General features: G+C 38.1%; 2 protein-coding genes across 3 annotated transcripts in view; both read right to left on the reverse strand.

Moving 5' to 3' along the window:
- Nucleotides 1-2402, reverse strand: part of LOC121872141 (receptor-type tyrosine-protein phosphatase delta-like) — a 56901-nt gene extending 54499 nt beyond the window's left edge. For both annotated transcript variants that reach the window (XM_042374810.1, XM_042374811.1), the window contains exons 1-2: nt 2278-2402; nt 1364-1403 (exon numbers count right to left, since the gene is read on the reverse strand). In XM_042374810.1, the coding sequence (XP_042230744.1) occupies nt 1364-1403; nt 2278-2358 (121 nt within the window). In that variant the 5' untranslated portion in view covers nt 2359-2402. The remainder of the gene's footprint in view (nt 1-1363; nt 1404-2277) is intronic.
- A 2561-nt stretch (nt 2403-4963) lies between these two features.
- Nucleotides 4964-24717, reverse strand: LOC121872143 (collagen alpha-1(XII) chain-like). Its single transcript, XM_042374817.1, has 15 exons — nt 24617-24717; nt 23040-23082; nt 20219-20470; nt 18881-19168; nt 17035-17286; nt 13445-13732; nt 12172-12450; nt 11923-12063; nt 11585-11737; nt 10620-10901; nt 10336-10473; nt 9751-9894; nt 9341-9561; nt 8512-8744; nt 4964-7583 (listed from the first exon to the last, which is right to left on the reverse strand). Exons 1-15 carry the CDS (start codon nt 24695-24697, stop codon nt 7529-7531), a joined length of 2850 nt encoding a protein of 949 aa, XP_042230751.1. The 5' UTR covers nt 24698-24717; the 3' UTR covers nt 4964-7528.

The following is a 24717-nucleotide window of genomic DNA, read 5'->3' on the forward strand; positions in this document are numbered from 1 at the left end:
CTCTAAGATGTGAGGTGTTTGAGAAGGCGTCTCCAGAACATTGCATTTATATTAAACACGGATGACACCTGGAAGAAAACCAAAGGTGATAATTTATTAGGCAGGAAAAAGGAAGTGAAGGAGGGAGGTAGTGAGGGGATAGAGAGAAAGGGTGTAGACTAGGAGATATGGGAAAGAGAGAGAGGGAAAGAGGGAAGTGGTAAGGAAACGGGAGTAAGATTAGGAGGAGGAAGACATGAGAAGATGAGGAAGGAATTAGAAGGGGAAGGAGCGAGGGAGGGAGTAAAAAAAGGAGTGGGAAGGAGGGGTAAATGGAAAGGTGGGGACTAAAGAAGGTAAGGGGAATGATGGAGGGAGGAATGGAAGACGATAAGAAGAAGATAAGGGAAGGGAGACAGATAAGAAAGGGGAGGGAAGGAGGTAGGGAGATAAACGAAGGGAGGGAAGGAAAGAGGAAGATAAGAAGTACTGGAGTAAAAGGGTTAAAGTATTTATTTTTAAGTTGAGTATTATTTTCTTCGGTAAAGTGGGACAAAAATGAAAATTCAGTTGATTTTATTTGTGCTATTTTAAATTTTTCCTGTGTAATATTTTGTAAATCTTAAATTAATATAATTTAATGACGGGATATCACTAGTTGTCTTATCGGTGTTTTCTTTTATAATTGAATAATATATTTTACTGCCATATAAATTCTCATAGTACATACATATGTTCTTTATTTCATTTAATAGTTACTTCATATGTTAGATTTAACTTGTGGTTTACTATTGCCAAATATTTAAGTGTCAATCAAATGGTCAATAAATCGTACATTTGTATACTAACTGTGACCTTCCCTCTTGTTACACTTCCACTGAGACAACAATAACATCGCCAACAACAAAACTGATCAAACACACTTCATTTTAACCTAATCTTTATATAATGTTATCAATCACTTCTGATAATAATGAGAGATTTGCAGCTGGAAAAACTGCAATAAAAAACTGATAAATAACAGATAAATTGTCTTGAAATTTTATCAAACTTATATGCCGAGAAATAGTTCCAAACACTGAGAAGAATCACAGTGAAAAGTGATCCTTCAGTGAAGTGGTCAGAAGGTATAGTCACGTCTGGTCATTAGTGGATCACAACTACCCTAGGACCGGTCACCTGGCTCACCTTATCAGTACGGCAGCTTCAACACTGATGTAATCTAACAAGGTAAATAAATCACCTTTAAGGAGAACCTCATACTTCCATAACAAGAGAGGTATCTCACGACGCTTGTGTGTGTGTGTGTGTGTGTGTGTGTGTGTGTTAAACTCTTCACCAATAGGAAGCCATATTTTAGTCTGAGCAACACGTCACGACTTACCTTTCCCATACTTCATTGAGGCAAATCCTTCATTCTCCTTCTGAAAATGAAATCAGGAAAAAAATCGTAAATGACAAGTTTTACAATTCCGTTCACAACTTCAGTAATTTAAAGGATATCTTCGGTTATTCTAGACATGAGGACATATCTTGATTTGTTTTATCCAACGAAGTAAAAATTAAGATACTTAAAACCATTATAAAGATAAAAAATATATAATAACAACAGCTCCACGACCCCCTGACGGAGACACGATGATCCTCCCCATACTGGCCAGATATTATGTAAATAACATTGATTATGTGTTAAAGGAATATCCTTCCTTCCTTAGGCTTTAGTAAGCCCCTTTATAATATTTATACTGTATATACTTGTCACACTTGGCAGATGCTTCTGGTGTTATTGTACATGGGTACCTAGTGACAGCACTAGGATCCCGGTTCCTCGATCAAGGAATAAACAATTGAAATTGAAATTGAAAATGAATAACAACAGCAGCTAATACCAAGATCCATATTATGGTTTTATACACTGGCCAGAGAATGCTTGGTGATGTAGGTGTCTCACAGCCAGCAGGTAGTATAAGTGATCAGGGTGGATCGGCCTCAACCAGCCGCCCCACGCCGAGTACGAGAAACTATTCCAGCAAAACAACCTTTACATACTTAGTTAAACACAAACACTGTCTCTCTGCCCCACAAGTATTCCAGATGTGTAAGACAGAGACCTTTAATATCCCCGTCTTGACTTTTCAGCCTTAAAATCAAGAACCATTTTATTCATTCACTTTTACCTTGTGTTAAATAAAAGCATTGTGGACAGAACAACAGAAGAGCCAGACATTGTGGACAAGACAACAAGAAGCAGTAAGAAGAGCTTGACGCTCTCCACATCAGACCTTCAGCGTGACTCACCTGCTGTTCCTCACTGTCCTCGGTGGCAGCAGCCAGAAGCAGGACGTACAGCAGCAGTAAAACCCTCGACCAGCACAGCATGTTGGTGGTGTGTGGCGCTGCAAGCTGTGATGGACTAGCTGGGGTCGTTAGGTTACCTTATCTTTGCCTTTATATCATATCTAACTTTGAAGTATTTCTGATAATAGGAACAAGAATGTCACAGAGTTGACACCAACATAACGCTAAATGCAGATTTATTTTTGTCCAGATGGAAACTTGCTTTAACTATTTAGTTCATTTCTACACCGATTTATAAAAGAAAAATCATACTCACCAGTTATCCAGCACTTAGGTCTTTATATTTACGTGTGAATAAGTCTAGCTTATCAGCTTTATCTGTGACATCATTGCCTGATGGTGCAGGGCTCGCCTTAAGCTGGACAAGCAATACTTGAGTACCTTAACAGTAAACATTGTCAAGATTCTGTATCCTAGAGCTACCTTCACCAACACATATTTTTATGCATACAATCTAACGGTTGTTGGTACGCAGTTGAGGCACCTCTTGTCTACCCAACTGTGAATGAGTAGGTATTCTTATAGAGGAAATAGAATGCAGTCGAGTGTAGGACCGGTCACGTTCTCTCCTTGCGTTCCCAAAAATGTTTAGTCTTCAGTTTGCGGACCTAAGGAATCCATTTTCGTTTTTCTCTTTTAGCGGCAGAATACACTATTGAGATACTAACGAGTTAGTTGTAATGAATAACATACTTATTTTTTTTCCAAAATCGTGAAAACAGAACATTAACAATATATATGTTCTGTATACTTTGTTTCTTGTTTTATCTCTCTTGATCTATCAACCTCGGCTACTAACACTGTGTTCAGGGGCCAATAAATACGACTCCCCCCTCAGCAGCTGATAGATACGCAGCGATAACACAATCTTTTACATTTTCAAGAACGACTAAGAAACCATACAAAAAATAGTTTGCTTCTAATGTTGATGCCCACATCAGGGCCTGGGGGTGGGGGGGGGGCGAAATAATAATAATAATAATAATAATAATAATAAAATAATAATAATAATAATAATAATAATAATAAAATAATAATAATAATAATAATAATAATAATAATAATAATAATAAAATAATAATAATAATAATAATAATAATAATAATAATAATAATAATATTATTATTATTATTATTATTATTATTATTATTATTATTATTATTATTATTATTATTATTAGAGAACCATAAAAATACAAAAATATAAAAAGATCAATAGTGAGAAACGATATATGTATGTTGTGTTGTCAATAGTAAGAGACACAATTGAGACCCTGCAATTGTGTGTAAATGAGGCAGAAAGTCAGATCAGCAACCTGGGACTTGGTCACAATTTTCGTGATGCCATATGACAGCAGGGTCTACCATTAGACAACACATTATGCTTCCAATATCTTCCCAGGCGGTAGTACCTCCCTGTTTGGTAGCTGCCTACTACCTGTTGTTTGCTTGTAATGTTGATTACTGTACGCCACTGTATGATTGTGGAACTCTTCACTATTATAACCAACAACAATACAGGTCTGTCCTTTCTTGAAGCATTAATAATAAATACTCCACAATACAGAACACAGACACACTCTCCAGCGAACGGTTGAAAATAAATGATATCCCAGTAATTGTTTGATAATTATATGTTATCAAATTAGTTGAGTGAGGCACATAGCATTATGGACTTATACTAGACTGTTTTGCCCCAGTTGTGGCATTTACGCCTTACTATTTTCGCGTATCCATTCATGTCAGTCATGTTAGTTCCCTCCCGAGTGGAAGAAACCCTTGTGGTCAAGATAAGTGGTGAGTAATTCTTAATTCAGCTCAACAAACACCTGCTTCAGCTTCGATAATCAGGTATCTCAATATTATTCTTTTTTAATTGCAAAAAAATTCTATCTATGTCGTTATTTCATTTGATAACTCACCGATCATCCAAGTTTATGGTAAATTGTGTCTACCGAAGACCATGTGTGGTTTCTCATGGCTCTCTAACATCTGCAGTTATAATGGAAAGAAAATATCAGAAGTGTTGTCATCATGCTCATTATAGAATCCTCTCTTGATAGGAAATAAATCTGCTTATCTTAATCAAGCTGAGAATGTTCGGAAATCTGAAGTGATTTGAACTTTTGGGAAAAACAATAAAGTTTAACTCAAATGAACAGTCGCCTTCACTTATACCTGGCTCAGTGACTGGCGTGATTTGTGAGATGTGGCAACTCTGTGTTTGTTTACATCATATTTAAACTCCCAGAATGGAACCTCGCCATATCTCACAAAACGCACAGCCACTATACCAAGTATAAGTGCAGGCGACTGTACATACACGAAACAAATTCAAATTTTTGAGCTCGGAAAAATACAACATGATATACAAGGTAGTTCAATAGTTCTTCCTCTCTCTGAACTACATCTACATAACTAATTGAACACTACTCATAATTGGGCATAACTAGACTCAATTTGTGATTAAAAGCTACAGTATACATTAGCAGCATTATAATTTCTAGGGGAGTTAGTCGTGGTTCGCTCATATCCCCTATCGAGACAGCGAGATAGATAGGCAGAAGAATACATTATCACTTACCATTGTGAGAGGTAAAATTCCCACCACGAAAAAAACAAACATCATTCATCAAAATAATAATACTGGTAACAAAAGATACAGACGTGATCTTATGTGGTAAGAATGTATTAAAGGAAGCCATCAATCTCTTACAGGAAATACTATAGTCTTTCTAGGTAAAGTTCTTTGATATAAATGTCAACTTCAGCTGATTTGATCTTTGTCACATTAAACACAAGTCTTGAGTTTAGTACTTTGGTACATAATATATTCTACAGTTATGAAAGGCTACAGTGTTATAAAATACAATGAAAATGTGAAATTATACGAACTCATGCAAGCTTGTAGGAATAACTGATTTAATGATGATAGTTAGGTCTACCCGACCATGAATTACACTTGTAGTGTAATAGAAATACCACCTACAGCCTCTCTACTTAACACAGAACAATTTTCAGGACAAAACATAGCAATTTTACAAAATATTGAGGAATACAAGTTTTATAAGCAATGTTTTCCTGCATAAATTTATTATAGAATGATACATGATAACATAACATAAAGCATAAAAAATTACTGTACACATTTTATATTTACAAGCCATTAAACTCAGCAGTAAAATGGACATTATATAAAAAAAATCACGTCTCTAATACAAAGATTTACTTCCCATAAATCTTCATTATTGATGAACTAGTGTGATAAGTGACCTCAACAAACCTTAACTGTTAAAGCATACTAATACATGATAACACCAGGTCCCGTTATCATCTACCGAAATAAAAAATTGCGATAACATTAGATCCTATTTCGTGACGATGCGACAAACAGAACAACTCTCCTCCTGACAGTTTATGTGGCAACAACAATAAATTACCTTCACTTAATTTTCCGTGATATAACCCACTCTAGAGGAGAGCATATTATAGTCCGTTAACTCTCCGGTTCTGTTCCCCCGATATGATAAGTTTAATCGAAACAGAATACAATGTCAAGGTATTACAAATATTTACTTCATTTTACTCAGTTATATATAAATGATAATACTTAGAGATGGAGTTTAATTCACCCATCAATCATCCTAATTCTGGATTATGTCATAAGATTATAAATTAAGCAGCACTAATCTGCCTGTCTCCGCTGTGAGCCCCAACCAGGAATGATGAAGAGTTAATGGTAATTACTTTAAGCTTATTTTGTTGCTGTTCATACCGTCAGTAAGGGATGCAATCAGCCCTCTCTGTTACCTCCCTCTCCCAGACTTTGGTGCGCCACTGTCTGTGTTGGTATGTTAGGATTAAATTACTGATAATGTACCAGTAAGAAAGTGTTAGGATTTACTTGTGGTAGAGAAGGAATGTGCAGTGTTAAGCGAATAACGTCTGCTGGGCGACACACAGTGGGGATCAGATGACCTGTGCTAGAAACTACTCTTATACTGTCCATCTACCCCCTCTTTACCACCTCCTTCTTTTATGAAAATTACCTCCATGATGCTCGATTAAGAGTAATTTATGGGTTTAGGTGAGTTTAAGTTGTTTGCTCTGTGTTCTCACCTGCTCTCCCGTCATTCAATTTTTATCTCAAATTTGGCTTAAAAAAAATATACTCAATATGACCTTTTCCAGTTGTATAATGACTAACGGGAAATAATGTGACTAACGAACTAACAGAGACGCTCCCTACATTCATCAATCACCCTGGAATCTATTTTAATTAATAAGTTACAAACATCACCAAAATAAACAGCGGAAACAAGGTGCACTAAAACTGTTGTTGACCCACCCACCCCACCTTCCTCCCTGACCTTGATCAATCTCTCTAGTCAGTGGTCATGTTGGTGTTAATCTGTCACTGTTTCTTGCCTGATAATGGTTACCTTATGAGACTAAGCCTAGACTAGAATCCCAAATTAACTAACTACCTCTCATACCTTGAAAATAGAAATGTATGTACACATAATACAACATATTAAATTCTGCTATCAGTGAAGTATCAATACCAGTAAGATGACCTCGTTACCGAGACGTCTTATCTGTGGGTACTAAGACAATGTCCCAAACTACTATTAACATTTGACACTAAGTTACATCACCGTGAAGAATAAAAAACAGCTAAACGATCATCAAAAGTCGAAATGGACCCTCAGTGTTTCTACTAATTATCGTTTTGTTTTGTTTGGTTTTTATAGTACACAAACGACTCATATAAGTGTGAATATATAAAGCTAATACATTATCAGTACGTATACAATGTGAATCTATCCACGTCGATTTTCTTCTCAAGCACTGTCACCATCAAAGAAATTATCTGCTTCAGGCCTCTTCTTGCTGTACGCTCCAAAAGAGTATCTACACGGAGGGTGTTCGATGTATTACAAAATGAACACTACGACTCTTGCTGTCTCGGTAAGGTTATCAAAATCCTTAGTTTATTGTGTCATAATGTCTCACACAAAATTATTAAGATACTTTTTTTGGTGTGAGTTTACATAGATAGTAACTTTTCGCACCATTTTCATACACTTTACTTAAATACTGTACAATACACGTATCGATCCCTTTATTGTCTATTGTACACAAGAGGTTAAAGTTGCAGGTTAATGTTTTGTTTTTTTCATCCCTGCCATCTATTTCTTCAACATATATCGCTGTTCCTTGTAGCTTCGATTTTGGCGCTGATACCTGTTGTAAGAATATGAGATTATTTATCACACCTGATCATAGTGACTTACCAGATTTATTAATGTTGGCACCTCCTTGACCAACAAGATCATTACGTGAGGGAACATGGGACTAGAGAATAGAAGAAACCTTGAAAGAACTTGAACAATTAGATCTTTAAAATATATCATTATATCACTGACATATAATTAAATATACAGTTATTAACCTACTCTTGATATTTATCATATTCTTTGTAAATTATATCGTTCGTGTTCCAATGTATTTTTTTTTTTATTTACCAAGTACGGTTTTAATGGTTGGTTATGAGACGCGTGGTTGATGTAGAGGATTACCCTTCACCCAATATAGTAAAGGGCACCTGTACAACCACACCAATAAGGGATGAATGAACATTTTTTTTTCGACCTGACTCGCCTGTAGACTAAACGAACCTATTTAATTTTGAGAACTGTGATGGCTGAAGAAGGTACACAGGACAATATCTACATGACTATGATACTGAGAATTACTGACATTCGAGCTAGACTTACCTCGTACACCTTAGAGGAGAAAGATTAAAATACACGTTTACTTGAGTGATAAGAGTTGGGTACAAGTTAATATATCTAGTTAACAATAGTCACTAGAAGTTTGAAGGTCGATACAAGACTCACAAAGTTGCTTTCCTAATGACTCTATAAGATCACCGACTCGACTAGGGGTTCGTTCAACCTATAAAAAGTGTCAAATAAAACTAATATTCCTCTAACAATGACTACACTGGAGAGCTGACAATAATCTCACAGTTAGCAGTTCACATTTTAGTAAACAACCAAGAAAAGGTTGTAATCATGTTTTATATAAATCTCCTTATAAAACCCTTTCTGACTTTGAGACAATCGTTCAAAAATAAACAGTTTCTCATATACAAAGATTCAGTACTTACATATCAAGCACAGCATCCTTGTCGCTTGGATCTAACTCAAGGTTAATTCCAGGGGACGACGGACTTTTTCTCGGTATCTTTTTAAAAACAAATATACCACCGGCCACAAGCACCACCAGGATCAACACACCACCTACAGAAGCTCCCGCGATCATTCCGACGTGAGAGGGCGGCGTCGGCACTGTGTTAATTATTATCTCTGCTGGAGCCCCAAGACCCGCTCCGTTGTAAGCCTATAGGTGGGTGAGAGTCAGTTACAGTGGTGACCAGGAATACATAGATAAAAGCATCAAGAGAGACTGTGGGTGGATGATCAGCACCTTAGAGAATCATTGGGAAGGATCAGCACCTATAAGAATCACTGAGTATGAAAGGAGTCTCAACAATACCGACTGTACTATAAAAGTAAGTCACAATTCTGGTTTGGGAAAAAGTCACACACATCAAAGAATAACAATGTTGGCTGGGGAAAGAAAGTGACAGGGAAAAAAGTCACATTCATTTAAATACCACCAAGAAGTAAAACAACACACCAAAAACATGTTTTTTCCTACATTGTTGTATTCACCTGTGGCAGAGGTGCTAATTTTCTTGAGTGATAAACACAACTTATGTGAAACCTTTCTACTTAGCTTTAACCACTTTAGTTGTATTTACTATAGTATAATAAGTAGACATGTATAGAGATTTGTTATAAGTATTGTTGAATTTTGATATACATTATGGCTTCTCGGTTATACATAAAGCTACAGTAGATATAGATACACTCATTCGTTTTTAAGTCCTACTAATACTGACTGTTTATGAGTATAGGCACATGTCTTCTTACCCTTATAGAAACGTTATATTCAGTGGAGGGTTGCAGGTTGTTAAACGTGTACTGGGTGGAAGATCCACTTAAGTTAGCCTCATATATCACTTCATTGTCGAGTGTCAGGTTTAGATGCCAGCCTTTTAGCTCTCCGTTTAGGCTCTCAGGTAATGACCAATTAACGGAGGCCGTGTGCTGGGTCTTGCTCAACACCTTCAAGTCTTTAGGTGCACTGGCCTCTGTTGATGTTGGTGGGAAGAAAGACGGTGAGGTAATGATTGTCAAATTGATTTTTTTAATTATCTTCACTATAATTATCGGTGTAAATAATAATTATACAATATATTTTTTTTAACTTTTTTTTTCGTGCAATTATGTTATTCATTTGTAAATAAGGGAGAGTTTAAGCAGCAGGAACAGACACTAACCCTCCTCCTGTGTAGTGATTGAACAGCAAGTAGACTCGTCTTCCTTGTCCACGACGTTCAAGCATGAGAAAACCTTAGTGTATGGTTCCAGGTCATGTAACACGTGACTCGTCTCACTCCCAGCAATAGTTATATTCTGGGAACCTGTGTCAATCAACAAACTCTTAATATTTTCTTCTACACTCAACAATATTACACTAAAACGGTTTCCGGTCAAGGAGATGACATCCTTGTGGGGTTTTTCCTCTCACCTAAATCACACACAGTAAAATTCAGTGTATTTTTTTTGTGTTCAATTAATATTCAAGATTTATTTCATGATTAGCGTTTATACTAATTTCGTCACTTCCCAAACTTTATCATGGTACGGTACTTAGGGATGATGGCCTTCTCTCATATACCTAAAGTATTCTCACTGCGAACACAAATATCAACTACTATTACTTAAACTAAAGGTTTGTTGTTAACATTACTAATGATACTATTAATACATATGAAGAAAAAAGTATATTGGGTTTTAGTAATAATATTGTGATATTATTGATAAAGCTTCACTATTATGGCAGGTATAAAGAGATGACTTACTAGTGTGTTGTGACCAAATAACAGTTGTGTTCCAGTACAAGTTGTAGCGAGACACGAGGCACTCAGAGGTTGCCAGACTCCAGCTGAGCTCCACTTGTCTGGTCTCCTCATTGCAGCAATTCAGACCGGATTCTGAAACTATATTAAGAGGCTTCATTAATCTTGTCCTGCATTATAGAAATATTAACTATCTCTGGTATACATCTAAACAACAGAATATTTCTACCAAAGACTCACAATGAAGACTTTAATAGGTATTTCTACAGTTACCAACAATCACTTACTGTAATTTGTGATCACTGCAGTCCTCAGTTTAGATTCACTGCTCCACTCAGCCCCAGTGTGTGCTTGGACAGTGACGGTGTAGTTCTCACATACCTGCACACCCTTGATCACATCTTCACAGATGGGTGCACCCACTGGATCTTGACCAGTACTGCCATTTGTATTATGCCAATTGACTCTGTATTCATCAAGCTTCCCATTCTCTTTTACTGGCTTAATCCAACTGACGGTGAGAGAGTTTCGGTGAACCTGCAGGTCCTGGAGGACAGGCGCGTCTGGAACTGATCGCCATAGTTATTACATCTGACTTAAAATACAATTGATAGAAACAGAAATTTTACTGAACCATTATTTTTCAGGAGACACCACAGAAACTTTGACAACTGCCAGAGTGTTATGGAGAAGAACAAACGTTACATATATTATATCATGCTGAAAAAAAAAAAAATTTTATCGTAGTTAAACAAGTAGATGAGTGTGGTGAATGTTGTATGTGACGTGATGTTTTGTGAAACGACATAGTAAGAGATGAATATGTTAGGATTTGGTTGTTGAAGGAAGAACACTACAAAATAATAGTATTTTAGCGAGGCTGTTAAAGAGGGAGAACAACTGGACACAACCACCACATACAGTAAGCCATACTGTTACTCCTCAACAAGTTAACCCTACCAATTGTAAACCTGTATGACAGTTTTTCTGAAGAAGTTAATAATAATAATAATATTATTATTATTATTATTATTATTATTATACCTTTACATAATGGTGAGAGCATAAAGTAGACCGTTTTATCAAGTTATATCAGGAAAAAGGAAAAGAGTAATCAATAAAGCCTTTACACAGTTACATACATACTAAGTGTAGTCCGTCCCGCCCCCTATGGATACAGTTACAGAAGTAGTCAGTAACTTTTACTATTCTAGATATATGATATGTTGACTGTAGTGTAGATGAGACCTACCAGACTCTGGGCTCACTTCTGAACAACACGTGCTCTCATTGGTGTGGCCCCACACGCTGACACACATGGTGTAATATGTATACGGTACTGAATCTCTCGGTTGGAAAGACCTTTCAGTCTTATTTAACCATGGTAAGAGTTCACTGTCCGACACTGTAACAGAATATTGTGGTAAATAATGTCCATAATGCCAAGTAGTCTCTTATGTTTAACAGATATAAAACTCTACGTCTTTTGTTTTAAACATTTAGAGCAAGATTAATGTGGTAACGTCCATCAATATACAACACTGCACTAAGGAAACGGAAAACAAAATAAAAAGTTGCGTTTTAACTTACGTGTCTGGTTACTCCATAATACTGTACCGTTCCAGTTGATACTGTAGTTGGAGACAGGACAGTAAGGGCGAGAGGACTCCCAGAACATTTCCACGTTATCATTGGCCTCATCGACACTACAAGTTACATTCGACGGTGGATCTATGGCGGAATAGAAGTTTCATGACCAAAATTACAATGAACGGTTTTCATTATTGATCTTTATTAGCAATTACTTATTAGGTCATTATAATGCAGTAAGATACTCACAGTTACCGTAGATTATAGTACTCAGAGCATCACTCATCGGCCCATGTCCTGGCTCAGTTGAAGCTCTGACAGTGAAGCTGTACGTCTTACATGGCTCTAACCCCTCAACCATCATCATCAACACTGTTCCTTTCACAGTTTGATTACTTTTTGTGTTTCCCTTGATGGTAAAAATATCATAGTTCAATATTACTCCGTTGATCTTCTCAGGTGGTGACCAGGTGATGGAAGCTGAACCCTCATAAGGTGTTATGACATCGATGATCGGTTTCCCCGGCTCTGGCGTGGGTACATGTATTAGTGTTTAGTGACCGAGATCATTAACAATAACACTTTTCCATTTCATGAATTAAATTACAAAAATACTTTAAAATGTGATATAAATATGGTAGTAAATTTCCATATTATTATTACCCTGACTGATATCAAGGGGATGGATGATATTTTCGGTTCCTGTCCGTCTGTTTGTCTGTCTGTCTGTTTGTGTGTCTGTCTGTTTGTCTGTCAGTTTGTTTATGTGTATCCTGAAAATTACTCGAGAATGAGTAAACTGTCATGGTAAACTGTCACCTAAAAATAGCACATCGGATATTTTCCAGGTTTAACGAAAATGATGACACGAGAGGCAGTTTTCAGCGATGACTACATCAGTTTACAGTAACAATGTCATTAACTCAACATTCACCCTGCCATGGCAACGGCTCCTGGGCAGCGTTTGCAGCGACTATGATAATGTTTCTAGTTATCGAGTTATTTCTTTTTTTCACACCTGCCTAAAACATAAAATTTGTACTTGAATTTACAAATATTATCATCACGTCATTCTTTATATTATGCCATAATGAGGGTTAACACACACACACACACACACACACATATCTCATCCTTTGACACACTTTATATCCTTTCATTCGCCTTGTTCCCTGTCACACACACACACACACACACACACACACACACACACACACACACACACACACACACACACACACACACACACACACACACACACACACACACACACACACACACACACACACACACACACACACACACACACACACACACACACACACACACACACACACACACACACACACACACACACACACACACACACACACACACACACACACACACACGCAACTGCTGTACTTGAGGTGTTGTGGATTGACTAGCACATGTATATACCTAGGGAGGATGTAAATGGTTGCGAAGTATAAATGTGTTCAAGGCATTAAACATTTACCAACCGTAAAGACAAACTACGTACTCTCCTGAAGCGTAACATTCCAGCATGTTGTGGGAAGACCAAACCCAGCCTTAGTGGCGGCTGCAACATCAACTGTCACGTTGGCGTATGGCGGAATGTCTGGTAATTTGGCGGTAAGTTCTGTTGTAAAGACTTCTCCTGAACCATTTGCCTCCTTCCACAAGGTGTTCCACGACCAGCTGACGCTGTAGTTCATAATGAAACACGTAAAGTGTGGCTTATCCCAGGAAATAACCATCGCGTTAGAGGTAATGTTGTCAAACAGGCAGCTCAGTGGTGAAGGCGGCACTGTGGAGAAACAATGAATTCAGAGTTACTTACATGACAATGTATCTTACTTTATCCCTACCGACAATGCAGGAAATTACTATAGACCCCTGAATACCGACAGGTGCTAAAGAAAGCGGCCTATGAGACAACAGAGCCCCTTCCTCACACTCTTCCAATCGTTTACTTCACGCTAACACGTCTTTTAAGCTGTTGTGTCACAAGCGGCAGGATCGTAGCCACTGCAGCCTGCATTATGTCCAGTGACCGAAGTAAATATCACTGAAGGCTGCATTCTGTCATATTGCTGGTCTTGTCTAAAAGATGCCGGTCTAACTTAGCTGATACAAGTCCCTGACAAGTAAAAAAAAAATGCAGTGTAACCGGTTTCAGTCACAGCCTTCACTACACGAGACGAGAACTATACGTATTACTCAAGTCGTGAACCTGAGCACAGAAAGCTGCGTTATCACATGACAAGTGATATTTAAGGTACAGCAGTAACGATCTTTGACTGTCATCTGGCGAAGAAATATAAACAACGAAATTTGAAATATTATAATTTTAGCGCCAGTGACCTTGACTTTTGACTATGAACTGTAAAAGCAAATGGGTCTTACTTTCGTAGCACCAATGTACTGTATGTACTTGTTCTTAGAAACTTTAATCACGGATCTGGAACTAAATCATAGGTTTACTGTAGTAAAGAGAGGAGGTACAGATATAAAGCAATTACTAAAAATAAATTGTATTATTTTTGCAATTTACCATGTCTCCATCACGCAAATGATCTTTACTTAAAGAACTTCTAACACATCTCAGAACAACAAAATCTAAAGTGGAGGACCCTATATCACAAGCGAAATTAAGACAATGATAAAAGAAAACCACAAACTCCAAAAGAAATTTGCAAAAAGACCCATAACTTTCGGTGATGCTTACCGAAGTATCAGAAATAGAATAACTCAAGCAGTTAAAGATGTCAGACGTAGCTATTATACAAATAAGCTCTAATCAGCATCAGGCGACAGTAGGAAAACCTGGAATGTCATAAATTCTATTCAGAACAGGAACACTCAGCCTTCGGCCCCTCACTCAGCTTTTATGATAAATGATTCAGTTGTAACAGAACCCTCCCTCATTGCCAACCACTTCAATTAATATTTTCTTAAGGTTGGCAAAAATTTTGCAGAGAGCATCCCTGATCACCATGAGGAATTTAGAGTCTACCTGCAAAACAGACAGCAAAATGAGCTGTTCTTATCACCCTGTCACAACAGATGAATTACTGTCCATCATAAAAATGTCCAAAGATGCAGCAGCAGGCGAAGACAATATACCAATGAGCATCATTAAGAAAGTAGCCCACTTATTACTACCTGTTCTCCTACACATTTGTAACTCCTCCTTCACTAGTGGTGTCTTTCCGGATAAAATGAAAATTGCTAAATTTCACCCAGCATATAAAAAATCTGGGGACAAAGGTCTCTTCAAGAATTACCGCCCCATATCAGCCCTCCCAGCCTTGAGTAAGATACTTGAAAAGCTAGCATCTTTACAGACTCCCAGTTTGGATTTAGAGCTAGAAGGTCGACTGAGAGCGCTCTGCTATCGTTTACTAATGACATCTTAAATTCCTTTGATGACAGTCAGTTCAGAGTCTGTATATTCTTGGACCTCTCTAAACCCTTCGATACTGTCGACCATACCATCCTCCTTTCAAAGCTTGAACATTACGGCGTTAGGGGCCTATCCCACAATTGGTTTACCTCATATCTGTACAACAGGATACAGTATGTCTGCTACAATAATCACCAATCTGACTCCTCGCCAATCTTGTAAGGCGTCCCCCAAGGTTCCATTCTCGGTACAGTACTGTTTTTGTTGTACATAAACGACATAGTCCACGCCAGCACACTCATAAAATACAACTTATTTGCAGACGATAGTAAACTCCATGCCAGCAACTCAGACCTCCATTCCTTGATGAGAACTATGAACACTGAATTAACTAAAGTCAGGACCTGGGTAATACGTAATAAATTGACCTTAAACCTTGAGAAAACCAACTACACGATCTTTCACAGAAGGAAAAACTTACCCCAGACTTGGACCCCTTGTGCCTTGGTAATACAGTCCTCAAACGCGAACGAAATACTAAATTCCTCGGAGTTATTGTTGACGAGAAACTTAACTGGAGAAACCACATACAAACCATTCACAGTAAAGTCAATAAACAGTGCGGTATCATGTATCACACTCGATAGTCACTCTCACAGCAATGAAAAAAATCTATTATGAACTTGTTTACCAACACCTGATTCACTGTCACACACTATGGGGGGCCTCTGGCTCTTCAAAAACGCAATCCCTGGTTACTGCACAAGAGAGAGTTGTACGGACAATGACCTACTTGAAAAAAACAGATCACACAAAAGAAAAATTTGCTAAATTGAAAATGTCAAAATTCAAAGATATTAACGCCTACTGCTGGGCCCTCTTTGTTTGCAAATCTATCAATCACTTAATTGACAATAATTATTTCCAGTTCCGGAATAATCAGAGATACATCTTAAGGCACCCAGAGCTACTAAGACCACCCCCCACGCGCTCCTCTCAGTCCCAGACCTCCACAAAATATCACGGTGTGAAGGTGTGGAACAACTTACCCCAACCCATCCGAGAGCAAAGACTATGCTTCCTTCCTTTAAATCATCTCTAAAAAAAATATCTATTGTCTAAGTATTAATATTTCTTGTAATACCTACTATATTTACAGTCCCTGCTTTTATTGTACCATCAAAACTGCTTTCTCGGAAATTATCATGTAAATAGATAAGAAATTACCATTGCAATAAACTTATTTGCCAACTAGACATAATCCTGACAGCTTTGTCCTCTTGTTCAACCTTAATACTGCTCAACCCATGTTGTGCTGCTCCCCCATTACACTTATGTTTTTCAATTCCACTGTAGTTTATGTATTTGCTTCCAATATAAAAAAAAAAAAATAATAAAAAAAAATATTTAAATAAAATAAATAACTGTTGAAGTGATAGCCGTGGTAACATTATGAGATGTTCTTATTACCACCATGCTATTGTACTATTCCAGATGTTTTTATTATTATTATCCACTCTTTATCTGTGTTTTTCTGGTTAAATAAGCTGTTTCAATTCAATTCAATTCAATTCTCACCTCAACAAGGTTTAGGTTGACTGAAACAGAAAAACGTAAAAGATATCTCGACACATTTTCATTATAGTGATCCCGCTTATCGTTTAGCCACCAAGAGTAGATGACCACAACACCCGAGGACTTACATGAATCCAATGTTTTGCCCATCACAGGGGGAGCCATATGCTCGTCATTCCCGTACTCAGACGCTACTGAAACCGACAATCTTGTACACGGTTCCAGTCCTTCCAAGATGTAAGAGGTGTTGTATACTGATACTGCCGGCTCAGTATCAACAGCGATATTGTAACAGTCGGGATCTTCAGATGGCGGGTCCCATGATACTCTTAGGGCGCTCTCTGACACTGCTGTCACCGTCACATCCTGGGGGGCACCTCCTGAGAGAAACAATTGTTGTAAATGATTATGTTGAGCGTGAGAGACAATGAGAAAAACTATAATTTTGTGTTTCATCAAATTTGTATTAAAATGCAAGATTTTTCATCGTCACTATATCGAAGATAAATATGACGACAAAACATTAGCGAGAAGGAATAGGTAGGCGAGAGAGAGAGAGAGAGAGAGAGAGAGAGAGAAATGTCCCGCGCGTATCACTAATCAACGTCAACAACAATGGCATCAAACTATGGTAAAAGTAATTTATTACAACTAACTAAGCTTGATAGTCGTCTCTAGCTCGTATATATGGTGATTGTAACTATAGCGTCTCCAAACGGCCAACCTATATGACCTATAGCAAACCTATCCACCAGTCACGTCCGTCGTTACACAACCAATACCCATTCATTCATAAATAGTCATACTACTACTGAGACGCTGCCGTTTGGCGACACAGGTTACTGATGGGAACATTTCTGCGTGATAATATCATCACAAATATTTTTTATCCCCTTCTCCTCTGCACAATGTCTCGGAAAGAAAATTATCTTATTTAATTGTAGGGCCTCGACCAAAGCAACACAGGTCGGTCCCCCCAACAAAGGGTAAGCCAAATGATTCCTCGTATTCTAATTCTAATTGAGAAGATAGAGTCCTGAGCCGGTTGGTTAATTTCCAGTTAACCAGGTTGGTTCACATATATTATATTGGGCTTTAGTAACGAAACCCAATTGAAGTTTCTTGTTTTATTAGAAAAGTATTATGTTTATAATTCCTGAGTGTAGATCAACCATAAGTTCCACTATTTATGAGTGTGATGAGAAAGGGACGGCGTTTATGTATATAAACGTGAATCAACGTCCGTTCAATATTAGTTGGTGTGAGTGACTTTGAGTAGTTACCCATCGAGGGAGAACAAAATTGGGACTTCGTCCCCCCTCTAGGGAAGACGGAGACATCCACTGCGGCTCTCAAATAACGTCTTCCTCTAGTCAAGGATATCAAACTACTACCCGCTTTAGGTGGCCACGAACCGGCTACTTATGCCTTTACTCAGCATAGTATGACGTAGCTTCCCGTGGGCACACCTTATCACGTGCGTTGAACATGTCACCTCATAGCCAGTGGAAAGTTACAGGGATGAATCTGAATATAAATCAGATGTAAATAACCCATTTATATAATACTGTCTGTTGATGAGACGGGGGCCATTACGTTCCATCTTATTAATATCTTTATGACAGTGTCACTAACGCACACACAGACAACTCTCAAACATTTACCGACATAACCACACCAGTACATCTTCACGGTGTGTGTGTGTAGTAAGCCATTTATGTCCAATGTATATTTTCGGTCTTCGAGCTGCAGAGCTTTTTAAATAAACCGTTTATTATAATTATTATTATTATTATTATTATTATTATTATTATTATTATTATTATTATTATTATTATTACACGCACGCGCGCGTGCGCGCACTTTAGGTGTTGTGGATTGAATAGCATAAGTATAAACCTAAGGAAGGTGCAGATGGTTGCGATGTAGCAATGTATTCAGGGGCATTAATTACAGTGAAGACAAACTACGTACTCTCCTGAAGCGTAACATTCCAGCATGTTGTGGGAAGACCAAACCCAGCCTTAGTGGCGGCTGCAACATCAGCTGTCACGTTGGCGTATGGCAGAAGGTCTGTTAAGTTGGCGGTAAGTTCTGTTGTAAAGACTTCTCCTGAACCATTTGCCTCCTTCCACAAGGTGTTCCACGACCAGCTGACGCTGTAGTTCATAATGGAACACTTAAAGTGTGGCTTATCCCAGGAAATAACCATCGCGTTAGAGGTAATGTTGTCAAACAGGCAGCTCAGTGGTGAAGGCGGCACTGTGGAGAAACAATGAATTCAGAGTTACTTACATGACAATGTATCTTACTTTATCCCTACCGACAATGCAGGAAATTACTATAGACCCCTGAATACCGACAGGTGCTAAAGAAAGCGGCCTATGAGACAACAGAGCCCCTTCCTCACACTCTTCCCGTCGTTTACTTCACGCTAACACGTCTTTTAAGCTGTTGTGTCACAAGCGGCAGGATCGTAGCCACTGCAGCCTGCATTATGTCCAGTGACCTAAGTAAATATCACTGAAGGGTGCATTCTGTCATATTGCTGGTCTTGTCTAAAAGATGCCGGTCTAACTTAGCTGATACAAGTCCCTGACATGTAAAAAAAAATGCAGTGTAACCGGTTTCAGTCACAGCCTTCACTACACGAGACGAGAACTACACGTATTACTCAAGTCGTGAACCTGAGCACAAAAAGCTGCGTTATCACATGACAAGTGATATTTAAGGTACAGCAGTAACGTTCTTTGACTGTCATCTGGCGAAGAAATATAAACAACGAAATTTGAAATATTAAAATTTTAGCGCCAGTGACCTTGACTTTTGACTGCGAACTTTAAAAACAAATGGGTCTTACTTTCTTAGCACCAATGTACTGTACGTACTTGTGAAATATCACGAGCATCGGTGCTTGTTAACTTTAGTCACGGTTTTGGAACACAACTATAGATTTAGCAAAGGGAGAACGTACAGACATGAGGCAATTATTAAAAATAAATTATCTTATTTTTGCAATTTACCGTGTCTCCATCACGCAAAACGCGTGAAATTTTCATTATTCAGGCCACTTCAGAAATGCGTTATAGTATCATCCTTGTTCACTTGTCATCCTAATAAATGATCTTGACTTAAAGAACTTCTAACACGCTTCGGAACAACTGAATCTAAAGTGGAGGACGTCTCACCTCAACAAGGTTTAGGTTGACTGACACAGAAAAACTTAAAGATATCTCGACACATTTTAATTATAGTGATCCCGCTTAACGTTTAGCCACCAAGACTTGATGACCACAACACCTGAGGACTTACCTATATCCAATGTTTTGCCCAACACAGGCTCAGCCAAATACTCATCATGCCCGTACTCAGATGCTACTGAAACCTCATATTCTGTACACGATTCCAGTCCTTCCAAGATGTAAGAGGTGTTGTATACTGGTACTCCCGGCTCAGTATCAACAGCGATACTGTAATAGTCGGGATCTTCAGATGGCGGCTCCCATGATACTCTTAGGGCGCTCTCTGACACTGCTGTCACCGTCACATCCTGGGGGGCACCTCCTGAGAGAAACAATTGTTGTAAAATATTAAGTTGAGCGTGAGAGACAATGAGAAAAATAATTGTCTTTCATCAAATTTTTAGTAAAAATGGAAGTTTTGCATCGTTTGAGAGACCGAAGAAACGTTACAGAGAAGGAGAGAGAGAGAGAGAGAGAGAGAGAGAGAGAAATGTCCCGCGCGTATCACTAATCAACGTCAACAACAATGGCATCAAACAATGGTAAAAGTAATTTATTACAACTAACTAAGCTTGATAGTCGTCTCTAGCTCGTATATATGGTGATTGTAACTATAGCGTCTCCAAACGGCCAACCTATATGACCTATAGCAAACCTATCCACCAGTCACGTCCGTCGTTACACAACCAACACCCATTCATTCATAAATAGTCATACTACTACTGATACGCTGCCGTTTGGCGACACAGGTTACTGATGGGAACATTTCTGCGTGATAATATCATCACAAATATTTTTTCTCCCCGTCTCCTCTGCACAATGTCTCGGAAAGAAAATTATCTTATTTAATTGTAGAAATGAACAGAGAAATTGGACAATTGAGAAGATAGCGTCCATCTTATTAATATCTTTATGACAGTGTCACTAACTCACACATAGACAACTTTCAACCATTTACCGACAAAACAGCACCAGTACATCTTCACGGTGTGTGTGTGTGTGTGTGTGTGTGTGTGTGTGTGTTAGGATATTTGGCGGATTTTGTGTATGGCCGCATTGGTGTTATGTTCTGTTCATCACTGTTCAAAGTTTATGGGGCACTATACACTCAGACATCCACTTTATATCTATCAACATTTCTCTACACATTCTCATTTCTCACGGTGTGTCTTCCTGGTCTTGTTTGTGGATATAATTCTACAAGACTCAACGAAAGACAGATTCACCTTTGATTATGTGGCAGTCCTCAGATAACACTTATCATATACACACGTCACCTGCAGACAATTAGCTCATCTGATCAGTATCATATGTTACAGTAGACTTAAGACGGCAGTCATGCATACTAAGATCACTAAAGAAGTTATATATTTACTTCGACTTTCTTTTGCAAGTGTAAATAAGTTATTTTCATAAGTAAGTGATGAGATACCTGTATTTTTAGTCAATTTTAGAAACAAATGTTCTCACTCACACAGGTATGCATGCGAGATAATTACTATTCGTACTATCATCACCTTCCCTACAGTCTACATGAATATTTCTTGTCGTTTTTCGGAGCTGACAGTCAAGCTACATCAAACGGTATGATTATAGTCCCTTTGTATAATCATTTATATAATCGTTCAACTATCAGCCATCGGTGAGTGGAGGGACAACCATACACGGTGCTGGGAGACATGCCTGAAGTATGAGAGCCAATGTTGTGTTTACAGTCGGGGTTAACTCCAGCATTATCTGAGAGTGAAGGGGTGTCGCCACTGATAAGATACATATACGGTACTGTAAACTCCAGGATGCAATACATTATAAAGTTAAAGTTTATTATTGTAAACCACACACGAGGAAATCTAATGAAAAGGCCAAGTTAACACAGGCTGAATTAAAAGATCACGAGAACCACTAGAGTTAAAAGACAAAGTATTGTTTTTTTTGTCTCTACTTTTTATACGAACCAATCCATTATTTCTCAAATTTTAGTGAAAATTTAAGTACATTTGGATCTTGAAGGAGGGAAAAATTTTGTGTTTATTTACCTACGATCTCGCACAGGCAAACTCGGACGCATCACAGTCGGTAATACTTACACCATCAACAGAAAGGTGAAAAAATATCATAAAAGTTTCATAGTTACTGAGTGACGCTGAGAGCAATCAAGCCACTTATGGTAGTTTAGCTTACATACGTCTTCTCGTCAACCTAAGGCCAACTTTTGCGTGGTCACTGAGACATCGGGACACATTTGATAATTATTTTAAAGGTATATAAATTGACAACCTTGTTACTTTTACCATCTCTGTTAGCTGATGAGGTACGCCAGTGAATGAAAGGGAAGGAAAGTTGTGGAAGAGAATGAGAAACAAGTGTCTTTCTGGGACATGATTCCAGCAAGTGTCCACATGAGAAACAAAAGCAATGTCTGCTGTTAATAATTAATTCAATAACTCATAAGAGAACGAGGAACAAGTTAAGTCAGGTGTTATCTTAGATGTATTAGAGAAACACACTGAACTGGTTGAACCTGTTGAAGATACATAGACCAAAAGAATGAGACACACACACACACACAAACACACACACACACACACACACACACACACACACACACACACACACACACACACACACACACACACACACACACACACTTCATGTAGCATTACCAGGTGATGGAAACACACATGCAATATGCTGGAGGCAGAGAAGTATGACTAAAATATTAGACATCAGAACACTGCTTAAGGACACAAGATTATAAGAACAGACAACATATAAGGTGAGATAGTAGAGACAAATGAAGTGTCTGTCTATATCCTGCAAGACTGAACAAGAGCCAACACCTGAGCAGCGAAAACAACAAAGATTACCACAGTGACAAAAGTTCAACTCACTGTCATCATCATCATTCAGGTGTTCAGGCTCATCATGTTCTTTCTGAAAAAAATAAATAAACATGTTTTATCATCATGGTTATTAACTATGGAGTTCTATATGACAACAAATTAATATATAATTATACTTATATCAAAAACCGTCATTCACCTGACTACCGACACAAACTTTCCTGGGTTTAATCTACTAGCTGTTATTGTTGTTACTTTTCCTTTCATTTAACCTTTTACATTCCTTGTCTTATTTTGTTTCATCTTCCCTATATTCCTCTGTTTGCATTCTCTAAGTTTATCTGTATTCTTTTCGTAGATATTTATTTGTTCAATCTACTATAATATATATATATATATATATATATATATATATATATATATATATATATATATATATATATATATATATATATATATATATAACACAGACGTACAGTTTCTCTAATCAAATGTATGTATAACACTTTACGTATCAGACTAAAAAATATCAATGGTCTGGTTGCTGGAGGATGGTCACAATGTGGTCACTGATCTCGTATATTTATCCCATAAGAACTCTTGCCTTAAACTTTCCTAATACGTTTTATCAAAACTAATTTTAGAACAAGGAATTATCTCGCTTACAAGATACCATGAGAAGTCAACATCACAAGTGAACAGCTGCCCGATATGTGCCCAACAGGTATCCAACAGATGTCCAACAAGTATTTAAATAATGTATCAAGGTTGGCTGCAATCTTCGATGATTATTTAATATGGAAATATAAACTTCACCGTTAATGTTATCCAACTGTACAGTACACCCTTAAACAAGCTGTCTCACACATACACACACCTCCCTCAGCCTTCATAGGGTAAGGACTTGTGTAGTCGGCGCTGCCCGCTAATGCGGCCGTGGTCTCTTGACCATGGAGACAGCTGCCAGCCCGGTCTGTCGGGCTCTCCCCTCCCCCATCTCCTCCTGCCCATCTGGATTTATCAACCGTCTTCACACCAACAGTACAGTGCAAAGATTGACGATCAACCCACAAGTGATATACAAAAGTGGCAATTTTTACTCGAAGGAAAAGCACAAAAACACAGCAATACTGAGTGTGGCTTGACCTGACCTCACGACTTCACCTGACCTATCCTGAAGGATGGAGCACATCTGCATTGCCCCAAGCTACTGTCCTGGCCACGTGGCCACACAACTGCCCAACCGCATCCAGCCCATAAGAGCACGAACTGATTGCTACAAGAACAGACCAGTCCCAACCATTGAAAAAATTATCACCACCTAATTATTATATATCTTATTTGTATCACTTATATTACGTGTACATCATTTGTAAATCAAGAGACCCAATCCCCAATTATGTAATTGTATATTTTCAGCCTTCCGGCTGCCATGCTCTTTCAATAAACCGTTAATTATTATTATTATTACACGCACGCATGCACGCACGCTACGCGCGCACACACACACACACACACACACACACACACACACACACACAGGAGCCAGACATTTTTTAACAAGACAACAAGAAGCAGTAAGAAGAACTTGACGCTCTCCACATCAGACCTTCAGCGTGACTCACCTGCTGTTCCTCACTGTCCTCGGTGGCAGCAGCCAGAAGCAGGACGCACAGCAGCAGTAAAACCCTTGACCAGCACAGCATGTTGGCGGTGTGCGTCGCTG

The sequence above is a fragment of the Homarus americanus genome, unplaced genomic scaffold (genome assembly GCF_018991925.1).
Source record: "Homarus americanus isolate GMGI-L3 unplaced genomic scaffold, GMGI_Hamer_2.0 scaffold22069, whole genome shotgun sequence".
NCBI classification, from domain to species: Eukaryota; Metazoa; Arthropoda; class Malacostraca; order Decapoda; family Nephropidae; genus Homarus; species Homarus americanus.

Coding starts and splice junctions, on each gene's coding strand:
- LOC121872143 (XM_042374817.1), bottom strand. CDS start 24,697: ATGCTGTGCTGGTCAAGGGTTTTACTGCTGCTGTGCGTCCTGCTTCTG. Junction 13,733..17,034: donor GGGCAAAACATTGGATTCAT/GTAAGTCCTCGG, acceptor GTTTCTCCACAG/TGCCGCCTTCACCACTGAGC. Junction 8,745..9,340: donor AATATAACGTTTCTATAAGG/GTAAGAAGACAT, acceptor ACCCACCTATAG/GCTTACAACGGAGCGGGTCT.